The 19068-nt window shown below is 47.9% G+C and overlaps 1 protein-coding gene and 1 long non-coding RNA gene across 5 annotated transcripts; one reads left to right on the top strand and one right to left on the bottom strand.

The window, feature by feature from the left end:
* Nucleotides 1-6488: 6488 nt before the first annotated feature.
* LOC102549239 (uncharacterized) lies at nucleotides 6489-13213 on the bottom strand. Of its 3 annotated transcripts, none has more exons than XR_593207.4 (3): nucleotides 13074-13213; nucleotides 9526-9787; nucleotides 6489-8827 (listed from the first exon to the last, which is right to left on the bottom strand). It is a non-coding gene; the product is annotated as an uncharacterized LOC102549239 (long non-coding RNA). The 3 variants fall into 3 exon arrangements; XR_005506333.2 differs by having other exon boundaries at nucleotides 6489-8197; XR_010052377.1 differs by lacking the exon at nucleotides 6489-8827 and having other exon boundaries at nucleotides 9206-9787.
* Nucleotides 12861-18944, top strand: Hsp90aa1 (heat shock protein 90 alpha family class A member 1). 2 transcript variants are annotated; one of them, NM_175761.2, is made up of 11 exons: nucleotides 13408-13465; nucleotides 14049-14210; nucleotides 14309-14675; nucleotides 15042-15175; nucleotides 15403-15723; nucleotides 15875-16040; nucleotides 16189-16379; nucleotides 16558-16705; nucleotides 17071-17339; nucleotides 17474-17807; nucleotides 18305-18939. In NM_175761.2, exons 2-11 carry the CDS (start codon nucleotides 14049-14051, stop codon nucleotides 18412-18414), a joined length of 2202 nt encoding a protein of 733 aa, NP_786937.1. In that variant the 5' UTR covers nucleotides 13408-13465; the 3' UTR covers nucleotides 18415-18939. The 2 variants fall into 2 exon arrangements, with proteins under 2 accessions (XP_063117854.1, NP_786937.1); XM_063261784.1 differs by having other exon boundaries at nucleotides 12861-13465; nucleotides 17474-18944.
* The last annotated feature ends 124 nt before the right edge of the window (nucleotides 18945-19068 follow it).

Below are 19068 nucleotides of genomic sequence, written 5' to 3'. Positions count from 1 at the left end.
AGAGGGCATCAGATCTCATTACAGATGGTTGTGAGCCACCATGTGGTTGCTGGGAATTGAACTCAGGACCTCTGGAAGAGCAGTCGGGTGCTCTTAACCACCGAGCCATCTCTCCAGCCTCAGAGTTTACTTTCTTAATGCCCCACCACAACCACCACCACCGCCGCCACCTTGGGCTAGAGAGATGACTCAGCAGGTAGGAGTACTTGACACTCTTCCAGAGGACACAAGTTCGATTCTAAGCTCCCACATCGGATGACTCAGAACTGCCTGTAATTCCAACTCCATGGGCTCCAACCTCTCTTCTGGACGTGGACACGCGCATGCAGGCGTGCGCGCGCGCGCACACACACACACACACACACACACACACACACACTTTAACAGCAAAAGGATCCAGATAGTTCTTTGTTGAATTTAAAGTCAATATGTCAATATTTTGGTCACAAATAGATTTTTTTTTCTAAAAAGTGTATCAGGGTTCAGAGTGTTCCACACCTTTAAAGCACTTGCCCAGTAGGCTTGGAGGCCCTGGGTTCAACCCACAGCACCACCAGGAAAACAAAACAAGTAAACAAAACCCACAAAACACTCCCGGGAGCAAGCCCATGGACGAATGCTTCAGAAGTCAGCAAGTGTCAGGTCGGAGGACTGATTTAAACAAAGACCTGGAGAGGCCAGGTTCTACCAATGCCAAAGCAGAGGGTGGGGGCAAAGGGACTTCAGGCACCCACTTTCACAGGACTGACCGAGTGTGGCGTGGACCTCGGCAACAGCTCGCTGTCTCCTTACGTATAGGCTCGTGTCTCTTAAATACAAAATTCACCTGCCGGCCAAAGCTACCTAAATGGCCAGACTGGATGGCGGCACAAGCCTACAGCCTCAGCTCTCGGGAAGTGGAGGGAAGTGGAGTAGGGTCACACGTTCAAGGTCAGGTCACCTAGTGAGTTTGAAGCCAGCCTGGGGATTCTCGAGACGTGTGTGTGTGTGTGTGTGTGTGTGTGTGTGTGTGTGTGTGTGTGTGTGTGTGTGTCATAAAAGGTATCTCAGGATGGGATGGCCTTCCCATTATCTCCTACCACATGGAGGACATGCTCAAGCGGCATACTCCCTTTTCCCCCGGCCCCCTGCGAGGTAGCCACAATGGAACCCATCACTCAGCATCACTCAGCTTCCCACTTCGGCCTGTGCATTTCCATCTGGTGCACCCAGCTCAGCTCAGGTGTTATTTGCCCTCAGGCAACCTTCCTGGGGCCTCACTATGCCCCATAACACCTTAAGCCAGTTTTAGCATTGCACTTACATCAGGGCTTCCCATGACCTATTCCTGGGTCTCCTTTCCCACAGTGAGCAGCTGAATTGCAACAGCAACTGGCCCTGTGGCTCTCTGACTCTCCACACTCAGAGAATCCCAGGCATGTGGAAAACTAGGTCAGCCTGCTCAGTGGGTTATGTCTATGATCCCCAGCACTCAGAAGGCCAGAAGTTCCTGACCAGCCTGGGCTAAATAGTGAGACAGCAATAAAAACAATGAAGGCCTCAAACACAGTGGCAACACCTGAATCACAACCCTTGAAAGAAAGACTGGGACAGGAGGGTCCAGTATTCAAGACTAATTTAAACTGTACAGAAAAATAATTAAATTAAAAACTTGTGGGATTGGGGATTTAGCTCAGTGGTAGAGAGCTTGCCTAGCAAGCTCAAGGCCCTGGGTTCAGTCCTCAGCTCCAGAAAAAAAAAAAAGTGAAAAAAAACTCGTTGGGCTGGAGAGATGGCTCAGCGGTTAAGAGCACTGACTGCTCTTCCAGAGGTCCTGAGTTCAAATCCCAGCAACCACATGGTGGCTCACAACCATCTGTAATGAGATCTGATGATAAATAATATTATATGTAATATTTGTCGGCGCCAGCACCGACCTGGTACTGAGAATCGGGCGAAAGCCTACGGGATGAAAGAAGCACACACACACAGGTTATTCGTGTCAAGCCAGGAGAGGAAGAGAGAGAGAGAGACTCCTGTAGCTTTATTTATCACTTATATACCCAAGTTCCCCAGGTAATATCTGGGAAGCACAGTGGGAAACCCTGGCTCGTGACTACCTGGCTCGTGACAAAAGACCAACTTCGAGATCTGAATTAATTAGGGAGAAATCCGAGAAGACCAGCCTAAATCTCCAGGATAAAGGCTGAGGAAGTAAAAGGCAGAAATAAATTGACCACCACCCAGGTGTGGTCCAGGTGTGTTGGTTCCACATGCATCAGCCGGGCTCAGCAGAGGTCATGCAGTGGAGACACCGGGTGTTTACTACGTGGTCTTTTCTTCCTGTGCCGTAAATACATGGGAGAGGCTCTTAGGAGTATGTGTGGCCAAGAGTCACGTAGCCACTTTGAGCTATCCAGGCCCAAATCCAATATGGCTCACTACAAATATTATTTTATTATGGCTTATTTTTTCTTTTTCCCTTGCTAGGAGGCCAAGGGTGGCCTTGAACCCCGGATCCCCCTGCCCCAGCACCAGGGTTGCAGCTGTGTTCTATCACACACAGCTGGCTTCTAAGAATTGTGTGAGGTGGAGTGGCAAGATGGCTGAGCAGCTGAATGCCCTTACCCAGGATCCTGGCTACCCCAGTTTCATCGAAGGACCCTAGTTCTTACTGAAGTGTAAGAGCTATTAAGAGGCTTGGCCTGGGGGTTGGGGATTTAGCTCAGTGGTAGAGCGCTTGCCTAGCAAGTGGAAGGCCCTGGGTTCGGTCCCCAGCTCCGAAAAAAAGAAAAAAAAAAAAAAAGGCTTGGCCTGGTAGAAAGTAGGCAGGTTATGGGGTTCCTGTGAAGGACTCTAGGGGCTTTTGCCAGCCTTACACCCACCACCTCATGTCAAGATTAGGCCAAGTACCAGCTTCCGACCTCAAGTCAAGACTAGGCCAAGTTCCATTCTCCACCCACAGTTCTCAGGAGGAGCAGGGACATTCTTGAAAATCCAAAGAATGTACTGACGGATGGTCACCTGACCCTCTGGTCCCAGATAGAGTTCGAATGCATGTCATATGCTTGCTAGCCAATAGATTCAAAGGTCAATATGCTTAGCCAATAAGTTTAAACTGTAACCTTGCTGATGTAACCTATACCCCTAAAAAGTATGAAAACTGCTTGTTATAACCATCCGGGGTCGCCTTCCAGTCACTTGCCATGAGGGGCTGATTGAAGGTTGACCCCAACTTGCCGGAAAATAAACCTCTTGTGTTTGCATCGAACTCTGTTCTTGTGTTTCACTTGCGGGGTCTCCTGGGAGTTAAGACTAACTTAGAGCCTTACATCATCTCCCAGGACGCACAGGGCAAGAGAGTTCTTCAGGTTGTCCTCTGACCTTCACTCACGCTATGGCATGAGCACACACCAGAGACACACAAGTAAATGTAGAAAGAAATCGAGGTAACTTAAAAATTCGTTCGGGGGGTTGGGGATTTAGCTCAGTTGGTAGAGCGCTTGCCTAACAAGCGCAAGGCCCTGGGTTCAGTCCCCAGCTCCGGAAAAAAAAAAAAAAGAAAGAAAAGAAAAAAGAAAAGAGAGAAAAATTCATTCGGACATGTCCCTTTTCTCCCCTTCCCATAACAAGTATCCGGTTCCTGTTCACGTGGGACAGGGTCACATGACCCCTCCAGCTCCTGTAATGGCCGGAAAAATTAGTTTGATGTTCCGCCTTGCTGAACCGTCGTGGGAGACGCCGTTAGGAAAGACTGACTAGACAACCAGAGTGCCTGCCGCTGAGTAGACACAGCACTTAACTAAGCTCGTTAACTAGGTTCTGTTTTTATGTGGCCCAGGAGTCCTGCCTCATGAGCAGATAAGGCCCCCTCTTCTCCGTGTGTAAGACACGGAGCTCTACTTATGAGAGAAAATTAATTATACTTTTGCGATTACTGCTGCCCAACTAATTCCCAGGAATGGTGGATGTTTACATTTGGAACTCCTACAGTTACAAGCCGCAGGAGCCTGACTCTCATTAGCCTAAATGAGAAAGTGATTATCAGCCTACCACCAAACCGCAGACGGTGGTGTGAGAGACTCAGCCTCCAGGTCAGAACAGTCATTGCTTGCCCCTGTCTGTCTCTTGTCCCTGTTCTCATTCCCTGGTGGTTTCCTCTCCCATGACACCAGACTCCCCCCATGACACCAGACTCGGAGCCTGCACAGCCCTGGGCTTACATCCTCATAACCCTGAATCCAAAGGGAAAGCAAGGGTCTAGAGAGATGATAGTTGATTGGCTAAGAGCATTAGCTGCTTTTTCAGAGGACCCGAGTTCAATTCCCCGCGCAGATGTACGTTTAGGCGAAACCCATATACACAAAATGAAAATATGTGCTTTTAAAATTCTAAAACGATTTAAAAAAAAAAAAAAAAAAGGAAAGCAACTCTGCCTGACTGGTCCTATTCCTGTCTGGTGGTGCTGTTTTTATCAGGGCATAGTTGAAGTGCCGGGTCAGGTACTTAACACCAGAGAAGACTGTTCAGACACAGGTTTAAGCCAAAATAGAAAGTCTGAGCTGGCCGGCTACTACACCGGGTAGCCCTGAGCCTTCCTCAGGGTGAGCTTTAAAGCACAAAGACTATGTGCTGGGTTGACATACTTCCGTGAACAAGAACAGCTAGGCAGGGGCAGAACTACAGAAGGGGAAAGGCAAGGTGGTACCTGTGGGAGGTTTTCTCAGAATTTTGATGGGTTGGGTCTTTGTTTTCTTTTTGGTAGGTGGAGGTGTCTAAGTGCTGAGTTTTTCAGCCCAAACAATACTTCTATCATGGAGTCAGCTGTGCTAAGGTCTAGGGCCAGTTACGGGGGTGTGGGGGAGAGAGGGATAGGGGCAGGGGGAGGAGTCCCAGATGGTTTACCCCACCTGAGTTAATGCCACAGGGTTTTGGTACACCCAAAGGAACAAACACCACAGGAAGGGTGGGCATCTCAACAACCATCCACCAGGTTCCCTTCCCTCCCAGCATGGTCCACAGCTGTTCACTCACCCCTCACTCAGTCTCTTGAGCCCAGACTAACAGTTCTTAGCCTCTGTCCTTGCCAGATCTTTTCCCAGTGTGTGACCCTTGACTGCTTGCCGTGCCAACAGCCAGCCGCAGCCCACAAGTGCCTCCTTGGAACTCCTTCCTTTCCACAGGCTGCACTGCCTGACCCAGGGAGCTTTGTTCCTTCTGAGAAAACCCCATCCTGTTACAATGGGCGACAGTTCAAAGACGACACTCATCCTCACCCTGAAATGGAATCCCGGAAATAGCGCAGGAAGCAGATAGCATCGCTGTGGGACAAACGAGAAGAAACTTGGGAAACAAGGTACAGCACTTGGAATGGCAGCCCAGGTCTTTGGGCTACAGAGTGCAGACGCCTGGTACTTCAGTCACTAATGTGTTCAGCTTGCTGGTGCCTCACATGCCCTTGAAGCTACTTAGCTCAAAATTGCCACTGGTGGGCAGGCAAGAAAGGAGGTTGTTATCTGCCAAGCCCTCTTGATTCTCAGAAAAGGAAGAGACCTGTTTTGTTTTTTGGGTTTTTTTTTTTTCTTTTTTTCGGAGCTGGGGAACCGAATCCAGGGCCTTTCGAGTGCTAGGCAAGCGCTTTACCGCTGAGCTAAATCCCCAACCCCTTGTTTTGTTTTGTTTTTTTTTTTTATTTTTTTTTTCGGAGCTGGGGACCGAACCCAGGGCTTTGCGCTTCCTAGGCAAGCGCTCTACCACTGAGCTAAATCCCCAACCCCCCTTGTTTTGTTTTTTAATACAACTTAACTCTCCCAAATTATAGCACGACTGCTCAGGCTTTTGGGGCAGGAAAATTAAAATTTCCAGACAACCCAGGCATTTAGGTGAAAGCCTATCTCCAGAGTTAAAAGAGGGGCTGGAGAGATGCCAGAGGTTCTGAGTTCAAATCCCAGCAACTACATGGTGGCTCACAACCATCTGTAATGGCATCTGATGCCCTCTGGAAGTCTGAAGACAGCGACAGTGTATGTATATAATCAATTAATCAATCAATCTTTTAAAAAAAGTTAAAAGAATGGGGTCCAGGAATGTGGCTCTGTGGCAGAGGATTTGAGTGGCAGAGAATTTGGTTGGTGTTTTCACGTCCATCCATCCCAGCCCCTCATAAGCAACAAATACTGGAAATAAAAAGAAAGGCTACAGCTCGAGAGCAGATTAGCATGTAGGTTGGAAGGTAACACACTGCCCTGAATTCACCTTGTCATCCTAGCAGGGCTTGAACTTGCCATTCTGTCTGTGTCAGCTTCCTGCACAGCTGGGATTATAGGTCTGCGCTATGGAATGCATCCAGGGCCCTGCAGCTCTGAGAACTTTGCAGCAGGGTATCTGTGGTCCTAGCTGAGGCAGGAAGGTTATCGGTGATTCTGAAAGAGCGTACCCCTAAACGGGGAGCCGTGTCTCTCGCTCCGATCGCGGGGTGGGGTGCCCCCAGGAATCACGAGTAGCCAGTCTTGATGTAACAGCAGGAGGTAGCTTTATTAACGAGATCCCGGGTCTTAGCGGGATCCCGGGTCGACACGTATCTCACACAGGAGACAGAGGAATCGACCCCGAGCTTCCAAACTCGGGGGTTTATATAGGGGAGGTTAGGGGCATTCGCGCGGTTACACATGATTGGTCATTTCAAATGGTGCACAGTTACTTTCGGCGCGAAATTACATCAGCAAGGAGTACGTGCTCTCTAGCAGCTCGGCAGGCAGGTAGGATGGCTCATCTCACTCAGGGGGGTGAAGGAAGGGGAGGGGGTGGCTACAGATGGTCAATGTCCTTGGGGCTGATAGCTGGTTTGGCAAGTCCTATCTCTGGCTCTCCCTCAGGCACATCCGGACTCTGACAATGAGTAACCTTTTTAAAACTCTAGTTCTACAATTCCAGGCTGTCTTACACACAGGCACATCATCTTATCCTTGCTCTGTGAATTACCAAAAGCTTTTTCTTGAATCCTGAGTGAAGACTACAGTGGTGGTTCATCTCCATCGGAGCTCAGGTAACGCCTCGGAGTTCCCACTGGAAGGCCTCAAACTGACCAGCAGGTGGCGCTAAATACCCAAGCTTCCCCTTAGGAATGAAGGGTGCCGACTACTCACAGACGTTTTTTCTGTGTTATTACCCAGCCCCCAGCACTCCCCCCATCCCGTGCTGGGTATGGAGACGGCCCCTAGGATAAAGAGATAACAACTGTAAGTTCAGTTTAGCTGAGTGAGTTCAGTGGAGGAGACACACTGAGTGAGCTGAGCTCAATGAAGTGCTCCAGGCTCACCGGGAACCTTTCAGGGTGGAGAGAGGTCAGACCCTTTGAGAGGCATTGTGATTTGCATAAAGGAAAGGATGATAAAGATGTTGAATAGCCCTGGTGCAACCTTATGCGTTTTACAAGGTCAGAACAAGGTCCAAGAACCGGGAATCCTGAGGGCTGGGGCAGAAAATTCCCAGAAAACAAGTCTTGTGACCTCCTTTCTTCAATAACTTGAAATTGATCTTGGAGTGTGTTTTGTGCCCCTCCAGTGTGTAGTGGTGGACAGGAATGAGTTTACCTCCAATTATTTACCACAACTGACTATTGTATTTTTTTGTTTTTTGTTTTTTTTTTTTTTGGTTCTTTTTTTTTTTTTTTCAGAGCTGGGGACCGAACCCAGGGCCTTGCGCTTCCTAGGCAGGCGCTCTACCACCCCCAGATAATTCTTTTTTTTTCTCTCTATTTTTTTTTTCGGAGCTGGGGATCGAACCCAGGGCCTTGCGCGTGCTAGGCAAGCGCTCTACCACTGAGCCAAATCCCCAAACCCATAATTCTTAACAATAAATTGCCTGAAGTTCTGAATAAAGCTGGTTATTGTGTGAAACTTTAGACCTCATTTTTTTTTTAAAGATTTATTTATTGTAAGTACACTGTAGCTATCTTCAGACACACCAGAAGAGGGCATCAGATCCCACTGCAGATGGTTGTGAGCCACCATGTGGTTGCTGGGAATTGAACTCAGGACCTCTGGAAGAACAATCAGTGCTCTTAACCACTGAGCCATCTCTCCAGCCCCAGACCTCCTCATTTTTAGGATCCATTCTTCCAGGTTCCACCTCCTCGAGAACAGTAAACATTGCAAGGTCCCTCCTCCCATAGAGGTAGAGGCCGGCCTCTCTGGAACTCTCTGGAGGAAGAACGAGGCTGGAACAAACCAGAAAGTCATGCCTGTAGACTATCCTTCCCCTCCCTGAATCTGTTTCTTTGTTCTCCGTGCATTTGTCTGTCTGTGTGTGCTGAGGCTGGAGCCTAGTGCCTCACACACAGTAAAGTGTCCTTTACCTTACTGCTGAGCCAGTCAGGCCTTTCTATTCCTTGGAAGGTGGCCTGGCAGATGATCTATGACTGAGAAAGCTGCCACAGCTGTCCCGGGCTGGGCACTCATCTGTGGACGGCGCTGTCACGGCCTGGCCTGGTGACAGGCCTGCTGATAACAGTCAGCCGTGGGGATGGACACTGCAGGGGTCTCCCCAGCCGGTGACTGTGAGAGAGCAGCTGGCTAGCCTGGCCTAGATAGTGACAGCATGATGCCCTGAGGGTTTCCTGCTCGGGGAAAATGGCGGCTAAGAAAGGCACCGATCAGTCCAGCAAAGGCCAGCGGCAAAGGGCCTGGCCTGGCCGCCTGAAAGCTTGAATTCTATCGGAGTAGTTCCTGAGCACCGGAGAAAGATCAGTTGAAAGGAAATCAGCCAGGCAGGCTTGGCAGCGCTCAGATGGTGGAGACGGAAGACATGGGGTCAGATGACTCAGCAGGTTTGAAGAAAACCACGGCGCCTTAGGGAAGGAAGCTCTAGGTCACACACAAGACCTTTGGTCTGACAGGACTGAGACCCCGACAAAGCTCACTACACTGGTTTTCACCTCTCAAAGCCTCTAAGGGTGCTACTCCCGGCTGGGCCATGTGCTAGTGTGGGGCTCAGACGCCCCTGAGCCCTGGCTCATCCCTGATTCCAGATTAGCACTAGCAGATTACAAACTGGACTTCTGCAAGGGCGTGGTTTGGGGGCGAAGGAGGCAGGTTGGCGTTGTGTTTTATAAGAAGAGTGGGAAGTAATATGTTTGGTGGATGTGTAGTCAGGTGCTGGGAAGGGAGTCCCTCTGCCGGCCCATGCTGAGGCATCCCTTCCCCCTGAGGGACCAGACACAGGATGGTATAGTATAAAATAGTTTATTCAGGGCATGGGGAGGGAGTTGAGAGGGTGGAGAGACAGAGAGGGCGGGGGGCGGGGGGGAGAGCCGATTAGAGGCCGGCCATGAGCACGTGGAGAGATGGGGGAGGGGAATGGGGAGAGGGAGAGAGGAGGAGGGGGAGGACAGAGTGTCTGAGTCAGGCACACCTGGCTGTTGCCTGGTAACTGTGGGGCGGAGCCTAGATTAAATGCTAACAGTTGGGATGGAAGATCCTATCCTTTCTCTCCTACATCCACACCCTAGTTTTGGACCCCACTCACATACACTCCAGTGTCTCTCACCCTTCTTTTCCAGGTCTTCAGTTCCATTGAACTGTCGTCGTGCCTGCACCAGCCATGTATGTCCCAATAATTGTCAGCCACACCAGGACTTGAGCCAGAAGCAGTTTCATGCTGCCTGTCACTGCCTAAGCAGTTTCCTTCACACCAGGATGCTTCTTTGTTGTCGGCTGGTTGTTTGGTTGGTTTGGTTTTGGAGACAGGGTTTCTGGCTGTCCTGGAATTCCAGGTCCGCCTCTAACTCTGGGATCCATGCGACTTCCTCCTAAGTGCCGAGAGTAAAGGCGTGCGTCACCACCACTTGGCAAAAACAGGATTCTTAACTTTACCGAGGAAAAGATGTTTGAGACAAGCTAGTGTCAATCGGAGCTAGAATTTAAGAGGAAGTTTTTACATATATTTAAGCAGGAGGTCCAATAGGCATTCAGGAGGAGCAACACACACACACACACACAAACTCAGGAGAGTTATGCTCAAGTGTGTGTTCAGTAGCTACGTACAGGACTTCAGTGGGACTTCCAGAGTTACGTTCCTAAGGGGTGCTGAAGAACTTAAATGAGATCCTAGGGTGGGTCGTGGGGTACACTGGGTAAGATGACAACTGATAAGCTAAGAGCCTATGCTCTAAGCATTGCAAGCAGAGTTAAGATGTTTTTGTCATAAGCCAAAGTTTTAGGCTAGTCTGTGAGAGTCCTGGAGCATTTTGAATTCACATCTAGAAAAGGTGTGAGGGCACAGAAGTTTCGGCATTTTAGGTTTTTGCCGTTGGAATGTGCAGCTGGTGTTTGGCCGGCCTGTGCATCTGTGTGAGGATGACGTCAGATCCCCTTAAGCCAGAAGTCAAAGATAGCTGTGAGCTGCTGCATGGACGCTGAGGACTGAGGTCTCTACCCTGACACGTAGGCCTTAAGCGTGGTTCACTTTAACTTTTGTTTCAGGTTGTATTTTTAAAGTCTATGAGTTGTTCGTCTGAATGAATGTCTGCACCGTGCACTGGGCACACGCCATGTGCTTGGAGTCAGATCCCCTGGGACTTCCAGATAATGAGCCGTCACCTGGTGGGTGACGAACCCTGGTCCTCTGGAAGAGCAGTTAGTGTTCTTAACTGCTGAGCCATCTCTCCAGCCTTTTTCTTTTTTCTTTTCTTTCTTTCCTTTTTTTTTTTTTTTTGGAAGCCCCAGTGGGCTCAGTATAATATTTTTTAAAGATTTATTTATTTTACATATGTGAGTACACTGTAGCTGCCTTCGCACACACCAGAAGAGGGCATCTGATCCCATTACAGATGGTTGTGAGCCACCATGTGGTTGCTGGGATTTGAACTCAGGACCTCTGGAAGTGCTCTTAAGCACTGAGCATTCTCCAGCCCTAGCATTCTTATTTTTAATATCTCTATATACAAGGAATAGATTCTTTGCAGGCAACCTTCACAAGCAAATGCTACTAATTGTTCTGAAGTTTGTGGCTCTCAGTTGGTGAGAAACTCAGACTCCAGAGTAAAGGCTTTCTTTACTTTTCTCTGTTGCTATGCCGCCTCATGACAACCATACCCTGCCTCCAGAACCCTTTAAACTTGCTTCCTCTACTGTTTTTCTTTTCAGATTTTAGTTGGTTGCTTGCCTGCTTGATAACAAGAGACTTTAAGCTGAGTCTGGTGACATTGGTGACATTGGCTTTCAGTCCCAGCCTTCAGTCCCAGCTACTTGGAAGGCTGAGATAAGAAGATCGAAATTCACAGGTGGCCTGAGCTAAAGTTCCCTTAAAGCAAGCGTTGGCAACTGGAGACCCTATTCTAGCTCAGTGGCAGGGCCTAGCCTGCCTAGTGTAGCCCGTAGGAGGCCTTGGGTTCATTCCCGGTGTGGAGACCAAAAGACCAAAAATAAAAAGCAAGATCCCTCTTTCTAGGATAGAGACCCTAACAGCTTGGAGCCTGATCTGAGGTTTTTATGCAAACAATTAAACATCAATTCCTAATAGTCCTGGCACCCAACACAAATGGCCACTCTTAGGGTAAACTAGTGGCACTAAAGAGTACAGCTTGGGACAATGGCACAGCTTAACAGAAGCAGACTGATCTCTATGAGTTCAGAGGCCAGCCTGGTCTACAGAGTAAGGAGCTGGAAAGTGCAATCCTGTATATAAAAAAAAGTTACTACCTCAAAATAGTAAACTGTTTCTACTTAACAGCTCTCCTTAGCAGGCCACTCAGATAGTCCAGAGAGCAAGGCCAGACAGAGGTCCTTCCTCAACTGCTATAAAAGGGCCTCACTCTCACTCCCTGGGGTGGGGGCTAACTTTCTTCCTCTTCCTGAGGAATTGCCTGCTGTGCTTTTGTCCACAGAGGACAATCTTCCTTCCTTCCTTCCTTCCTTCCTAAACTTTTAATTATTATTCTATGTGCGTTGGTATTTTGCCTGCGTGCATGTATGTTTGCGTGAGGGTGTCAGAGATTAGAATTACCGTTTTGAGCTGCCACGTGGTCATTGGGAATTGAACCTGGGTCCAGTCTATGCTTTAACCACTGAGCCATCTCTCCAGCCCTTTTCTTTCGAATCTTAATGAGTGATCGTTTTCGTCAGCAGGAAAAGATGCGGAAATAGTGGGTGGGAGTAACATAAAGGAAAGGGAAATGGAAGCCAAACGGAAGTCTATTAAAGCCTGTATTAAACAAGGAAACTATCTTTTGGGTCACGTTAATCGCCCAAAGTAACGTCATGACACCCTAAGAAGGTGCCTCAAAAACCAGGGTAGTGTGTTGTGTATGAGCGTTTTGACTGCGTGTGTCTGTGCACCATGTGTGCTCCTGGTGCCGCAGAGGCCAGAGGGGACTGTATTTTCTGACTGTAGTTACTGGTGCTTGTGAGCTGCCTTAACGTGCGAGTTTGGTATCACTAACTGCTCCTAGCTGACTCTTTAGCCCTTTACACTTATTTTCACATTGTGCGAGTGTGTGTGCGAGTGTGTGTGTGTGTGTGTGCACATGAGTGTCACAGGCGCTGAGGGTTAGCTCCCCACTCCCAACCCCCGCTATCTGGGTGGCAGATATCAAACCCAAGCACCTCTACTGGATGAAGCCATCTTTCTGGGCCCCCGTAATTACAATAAGTTAAGGTAGCACAAATTTGACACTAAAACCCTAACAACGCCCAAGTTTGAGGGTCATGGGTTTTGGTCAAAGAGAAACCCCCAAGCACTATGGACAGATTTGGAAGATCCACCGTGTACTACCCACAGTAAGGCTTCAGGACAGGCTCCAGAGGGGACAGCCCTAAAATTCAGACAGTGGTACCACGCGCCAGACCGCGCAACAAGCAGAACCCGGGCTCGGGATACGCCCCACCCATCAGGTGGAAGCCAGGAGTCAGACTCGCGTCCCGCCGGGAGTCTACGTCCCCAATGGGAGCCCGAAGACAGGGGGATCTTCTCGCCTCAGACACCTAACGCGCCGCAGAGGGCACTGAGGTTCACACAGCAACGCAGCCTCACATGGGAACATCCCTTTCGCAGACCCCACCCCCACCCCCCGAGAAGAGGAGCCCTAGAGTGCTCACATGGCGGCCTCTAGCGCATGCGCTGGTCACCTTGTCCGCGCTCCACGAGAGGCGGCGCGCGCGCGGCCCGGGAAGGCGCCAGGCCCGCCGAGAATCCCGGACTGCGCATGTCCAGAGCACCTGGCTGTGGAGGAGGGGCTCGCGTTCGTTCTCCGCGCGGGTTCTGCGCGCTCCTGGTGGAGGGGCGGGGCCCGTCCAGTGCGCAGGCGCAGGCGCGCGGCCGAGGCGACGGTTGGGGAGGGTTCTTCCGGAAGGTTCGGGAGGCTTCTGGAAAAAGCGCCGCGCGCTGGGCGGGCCCGCCTCTATATAAGGCAGGCGCGGGGGGCGGCGCGCCAGTTGCTTCAGTGTCCCGGTGCGGTTAGTCACGTTTCGTGCGTGCTCATTCTGCCAAGGTGAGTGTCCTCGCAGAGGGGCTTAGTGGGGGATTGGGGAGAGAGGTTGACGGATGTAGACGCGGCGGCGGGGTCGGGGCCGCCATCCGAGCTCCCTCAGCCCGCAGAGGTGGGCGGCCATGCCTTCAGACCCTAGGCCCCAGGCGGCCGCTACGCCCCAGGCCCAGGATGCGGTGATGGCCGCCGAGGAGGAGCGGCGGCGGAGGGTCGGGGGCGAGGCGAACGTTCGGCTCTGGCCTTTGCCTAGGCCTCCCCGGCTCTCGCCGGTGCTCCTGAGGCGCGGGCGGAGGAGGGAGGCGCCATAGCGGCGGCTTGTGGGGGGAGGGTGGCCGTTAGGAACGGCGTGCGTGGAGCCGCTTGGGTCCGAACGTCCTCCCGGAGGCGCGCACATGCGCCTCGTAATTACCGCATTCTGAAATGAGGTCATCCCTTTGTCATCCACCCCCCCCCTCGGCCTCTTCTATTCCGTCCCCGTCTCAGACCGAAATAGAGTTCCTAAGGAATTTCTATAGGAAAGGGGTAGGTAGGCATTAGGACGCCTGCAGACATTCTGTGAGGCTTTAACACCGTCCCGTGTTCCCAGATGCCTGAGGAAACCCAGACCCAAGACCAACCAATGGAGGAAGAGGAGGTCGAAACCTTTGCCTTTCAGGCAGAAATTGCCCAGTTAATGTCCTTGATCATCAACACTTTCTACTCGAACAAAGAGATCTTTCTGAGGGAGCTCATTTCCAACTCCTCAGACGTGAGTATATCACTTGAAGAATTGAATGGATGTTGGTTTCAGTAAAAATTTCACCTTGAGGCTTGTCTGTGTGCGTGACGTTTGTCTTCTCTTAATAGGCTCTGGATAAGATCAGATACGAGAGCTTGACCGACCCTAGTAAACTGGACTCGGGGAAGGAGCTGCACATTAATCTCATTCCCAACAAGCAAGACCGAACCCTCACTATTGTGGATACTGGCATTGGAATGACCAAGGCTGACTTGATCAATAACCTTGGCACTATTGCCAAGTCAGGCACCAAAGCCTTCATGGAGGCTTTGCAGGCTGGTGCAGATATCTCTATGATTGGCCAGTTTGGTGTTGGTTTTTACTCTGCGTATTTGGTTGCTGAGAAAGTGACTGTCATCACCAAGCATAATGATGACGAGCAGTACGCCTGGGAGTCCTCAGCTGGAGGATCCTTCACTGTGAGGACAGACACAGGTAGGCAGAGGCCAGGAGTGCATTCAGAGTGCAGTGGGTGTCTGGTTATTTTAGGTCAAGTGTTTAAGAGGGTTAACTGGGAGAATTGAAGAGTTTGGAGCAGTCTGGGATAGTCTTAGTCCTAAGCCCTCCAACAAAATTGTTAATCTCAAGGGAGCTTCAAGGACTGGGTGGTTGGAGGAAATGTGGAAAACGTATGGCTATTTGCTCAGTAGCAAGGAAGTTAAAGCTCTGGAGACTGCATTTGTGTGGAAAGTTAGCTGCTAGGAAACACTGCACGTTTTTATCTCCGCTCCAACAAGCACTGGGAGAAGACTTTGAATATTAGCCATTTGAATTCATAGTCCATAACCTTTTCTTTTTCAGGTGAACCAATGGGTCGTGGAACAAAGGTTATCTTGCATCTAAAAGAAGACCAAACTGAGTATTTGGAGGAAAGGAGAATAAAAGAAATTGTGAAGAAACATTCTCAGTTTATTGGCTACCCCATTACTCTCTTTGTAAGTTTTTCTTTCAACTGCAGGGTAAATTGATATGATAACTGAGACAACTGAGCATGGTCTTAGCATTCTGTAAATAATAAGCCTGTTTGAAACAAGTTTGGGTCTGTGCTCTGGAGGACTGTTGAGAAATTATAGAAAACACTGATGAGTTTCTTAATTATGGACATTTATTTCTTAGATCTTAAATAATTTGTGACACAGTAATGAAGTGACTTTTTTTTAAGGTGGAGAAGGAACGTGACAAGGAAGTCAGTGATGATGAGGCTGAAGAAAAGGAAGAGAAAGAGGAAGAGAAAGAAAAAGAAGAAAAGGAGTCTGATGACAAGCCTGAAATAGAAGATGTTGGTTCTGATGAAGAAGAAGAAGAGAAGAAGGATGGTGACAAGAAGAAAAAGAAGAAGATAAAGGAAAAGTACATTGATCAAGAAGAACTCAACAAAACAAAGCCGATCTGGACCAGAAATCCTGATGACATTACGAATGAAGAATACGGAGAGTTCTACAAGAGCTTAACCAACGACTGGGAAGAACATTTGGCAGTAAAGGTGAGTGACTTAAAGCAGGTTTTCGGGTTGACTTAACGTTAACCTTTACACCCACTCAACCTATAGAAGTGCTTCTAAGTGTAACATAGCTCAGTGGAAAAGTTGATTCATTTTTGTCCATGGCAGTTAAAGGTATTTCATTTTATTGCAGCATTTTTCTGTTGAAGGACAATTAGAATTCCGGGCTCTTCTTTTTGTCCCAAGACGCGCTCCTTTTGATCTATTTGAAAACAGAAAGAAAAAGAACAACATCAAGTTGTATGTTCGCAGAGTTTTTATCATGGATAACTGTGAGGAGTTAATCCCCGAGTATCTGAGTAAGTACGGATAGAAAGAATAAGCACTATTGGCAGGGGTTTTGCATAACTTGTTTGAGGCCCTGGGCTCAGTCCTCTCGACCAGCCAAAAATGATTCCTTAGTTTTCGGAATGATTAAGGTAGGTGTCTTGTTCTTTTCTTCCACAGATTTCATCAGAGGGGTGGTGGATTCTGAGGATCTCCCTCTAAATATTTCCCGTGAAATGCTGCAACAAAGCAAAATTCTGAAAGTTATCAGGAAGAATTTGGTCAAGAAATGCCTAGAACTATTTACTGAACTGGCTGAAGATAAAGAGAACTACAAAAAGTTTTATGAGCAGTTCTCAAAAAATATAAAGGTTGGTGTTGACACATTTTCCTGTTACTACTGGAGGTTTTGAGACAAGTTCTCACTATCTGGCTGTCCTTTAACTTGCTGTGTATATCTGAGACAAACCTCTCACACTTAGACCCACTTGTTTCTGCCTTCCAACTGTTTTTATAAATGTGGAACACTTTCCTGTGCTTATGTTTCAGCTTGGAATTCATGAAGACTCTCAAAATCGGAAGAAGCTTTCAGAGCTGTTGAGATACTACACATCTGCTTCTGGGGATGAGATGGTTTCTCTGAAGGACTACTGCACCAGAATGAAGGAAAACCAGAAGCACATCTATTTTATCACAGGTAATGGTCAAGTAAAATAGGTGTGTTTTCTCTACCTATGTGACAGCATTTAAGTAGGCAAGATCTGGTTATATTTAAGCCTGTACCTAAGCAGGAAAGTTGAGTACATAAAACCATTTCTTTTTTTTTTTTTTTTTTTTTTTTAAAGATTTATTCATTTATTATATATAAGTACACTGTAGCTGTCTTCAGATACACCAGAAGAGGGCACCGGATCTCCTTACAGATGGTTGTGAGCCACCATGTGGTTGCTGGGAATTGAACTCAGGACCTCTGGAAGAGCAGTCGGGTGCTCTTAACCGCTGAGCCATCTCTCCAGCCCCATAAAACCATTTCTAAAAGTAACTTTACAATGTATATCTTAGGTGAGACCAAGGACCAGGTTGCTAACTCAGCCTTTGTGGAACGTCTCCGAAAGCATGGCTTAGAAGTAATCTATATGATTGAGCCCATTGATGAGTATTGTGTGCAACAGCTGAAGGAATTTGAGGGCAAGACCTTGGTGTCAGTTACCAAAGAAGGACTGGAACTTCCAGAAGATGAAGAGGAAAAGAAGAAACAGGAAGAGAAAAAGACAAAATTTGAGAACCTCTGCAAAATTATGAAGGATATTTTAGAGAAAAAGGTTGAAAAGGTATGTGAATGTTCACATCACTTACAGTTTGGTTCATTTGCCTTAGAGGTAAAATATATATATACATAATTTATGGTTAAAAGTCATTTCTGGTAAGTTCTACTAGGCCTTAGTCATCACTTTTTTTATTCTAGGTGGTTGTGTCAAACCGATTGGTGACATCCCCATGCTGTATTGTCACAAGCACATATGGCTGGACAGCAAACATGGAGAGAATCATGAAAGCTCAAGCCCTCAGAGACAACTCAACAATGGGTTACATGGCAGCAAAGAAACACCTGGAGATAAACCCTGATCACTCCATTATTGAAACCTTAAGGCAAAAGGCAGAGGCTGACAAGAATGACAAGTCTGTGAAAGATCTGGTCATCTTGCTGTACGAAACAGCACTCCTGTCTTCCGGCTTCAGTCTGGAAGATCCCCAGACCCATGCTAACAGGATCTACAGGATGATCAAGCTTGGTCTAGGTAAATTGCAGGCTACGTGTTCATTTAAGAGAACACCTTTAATTCCCAGTGCTGGGTTCAGGGTGTTAGGGGGACAGAGACGGATGGGCCAATCTCATGAGTTTGAGACCAGCCTGGTCGACAGAATGAGTTTCAGGAACACCTAAGGCTATACAAACCCTCCCTGGCTTTAAAAATGTTGAATGGAATGTTAACTTTTTTAGCTATTGAGACAATTGGATTATTGCTGTGGTGGGGACCGCTCAATTAGGGTATGGGGGGATAAATGCAGTGTCCTTTGTGTTTGAGATTTAACTTGGACTATCCTCAAATTTAGCTGTATAGCTGAGGGTGGCCTTGGGCCTCTACTTCCCAATGCTGGGATTTTTAGGTATGCACTTTCCTTGCCCCATATGAATCGTTTCCTTTTGAGGGATAGATGGGTGTGTGGGATGTTAATACCTAAGTCTCAGCCTCCCTTAGCTGGCATTAACTGTAACACTTATTTCCAAAACAAGGTATTGATGAGGATGATCCTACTGTGGATGATACCAGTGCTGCTGTAACTGAAGAAATGCCACCCCTGGAAGGAGATGATGACACATCACGCATGGAAGAAGTAGACTAGGCTTCACCAGAACTATGTGTTTGATGCTTACCTTCATTCCTTCTGATAATATATTTTCCATGATTTTTGTTTATTTTTGTTAACATTTAAAACATCTGTGTGGCATGAAAACTAGGGGAAGGTAAAAATTTCTACATGTGATACTGTGATACTATAGGTTTGACTCAAGAGGTTGATAGAACGTTTGTTGTAAGACGTAATGTAACCTACTGTTACTGTTAACTATGTGGTCTGAAGTGTTTAGCTGTTGAGCTGGATTCCTTTAGTAGACCAAATTAAGATGACTTAAGTTTCATCTTAAATTTTTTTCATTCCCTGTAGTTAATTCTGCATGTACTAGTCTTAGAAGTAAACACAAGCTAAAACAACTTGACAGGAATTCCCCAAGTGGCTTGTTTTCCAAAGTACTGAGAACAAAACCCTAAGTTCCCCTAGGTCTTGTAACTCAGCAAGGCTTGTGAATGTGAAAATAACAGTGCCCAATCACATTCTGCTTTAAAAAGGTAAATACAGATGAGATAAAAAGAAAAGTGTGGAGTGTCTTTTTTTCCCCCCCATTTTTTTTTTTTTAAAGATGAGGATTTGGGGATTTAGTGACTGGTCATTTGATCCATAAAGACACCTGAGTCCAGTGTTTTTGAGCCACCATGTGGT

The sequence above is a fragment of the Rattus norvegicus genome, chromosome 6 (genome assembly GCF_036323735.1).
Source record: "Rattus norvegicus strain BN/NHsdMcwi chromosome 6, GRCr8, whole genome shotgun sequence".
Classification (NCBI taxonomy): domain Eukaryota; kingdom Metazoa; phylum Chordata; class Mammalia; order Rodentia; family Muridae; genus Rattus; species Rattus norvegicus.
The sequence above is the reverse complement of the archived record's forward strand: the minus strand, read 5'-3'. Positions and strand labels throughout refer to the sequence as shown.

Excerpts from the sequence above, each read along its gene's own strand:
- Hsp90aa1 (XM_063261784.1), top strand. The coding sequence starts at position 14,049 with ATGCCTGAGGAAACCCAGACCCAAGACCAACCAATGGAGGAAGAGGAG. Across the intron at positions 16,041-16,188 it reads GTTAATCCCCGAGTATCTGA|ATTTCATCAGAGGGGTGGTG; the intron begins GTAAGTACGGAT and ends TTTCTTCCACAG. Across the intron at positions 17,340-17,473 it reads TAGAGAAAAAGGTTGAAAAG|GTGGTTGTGTCAAACCGATT; the intron begins GTATGTGAATGT and ends TTTTTATTCTAG.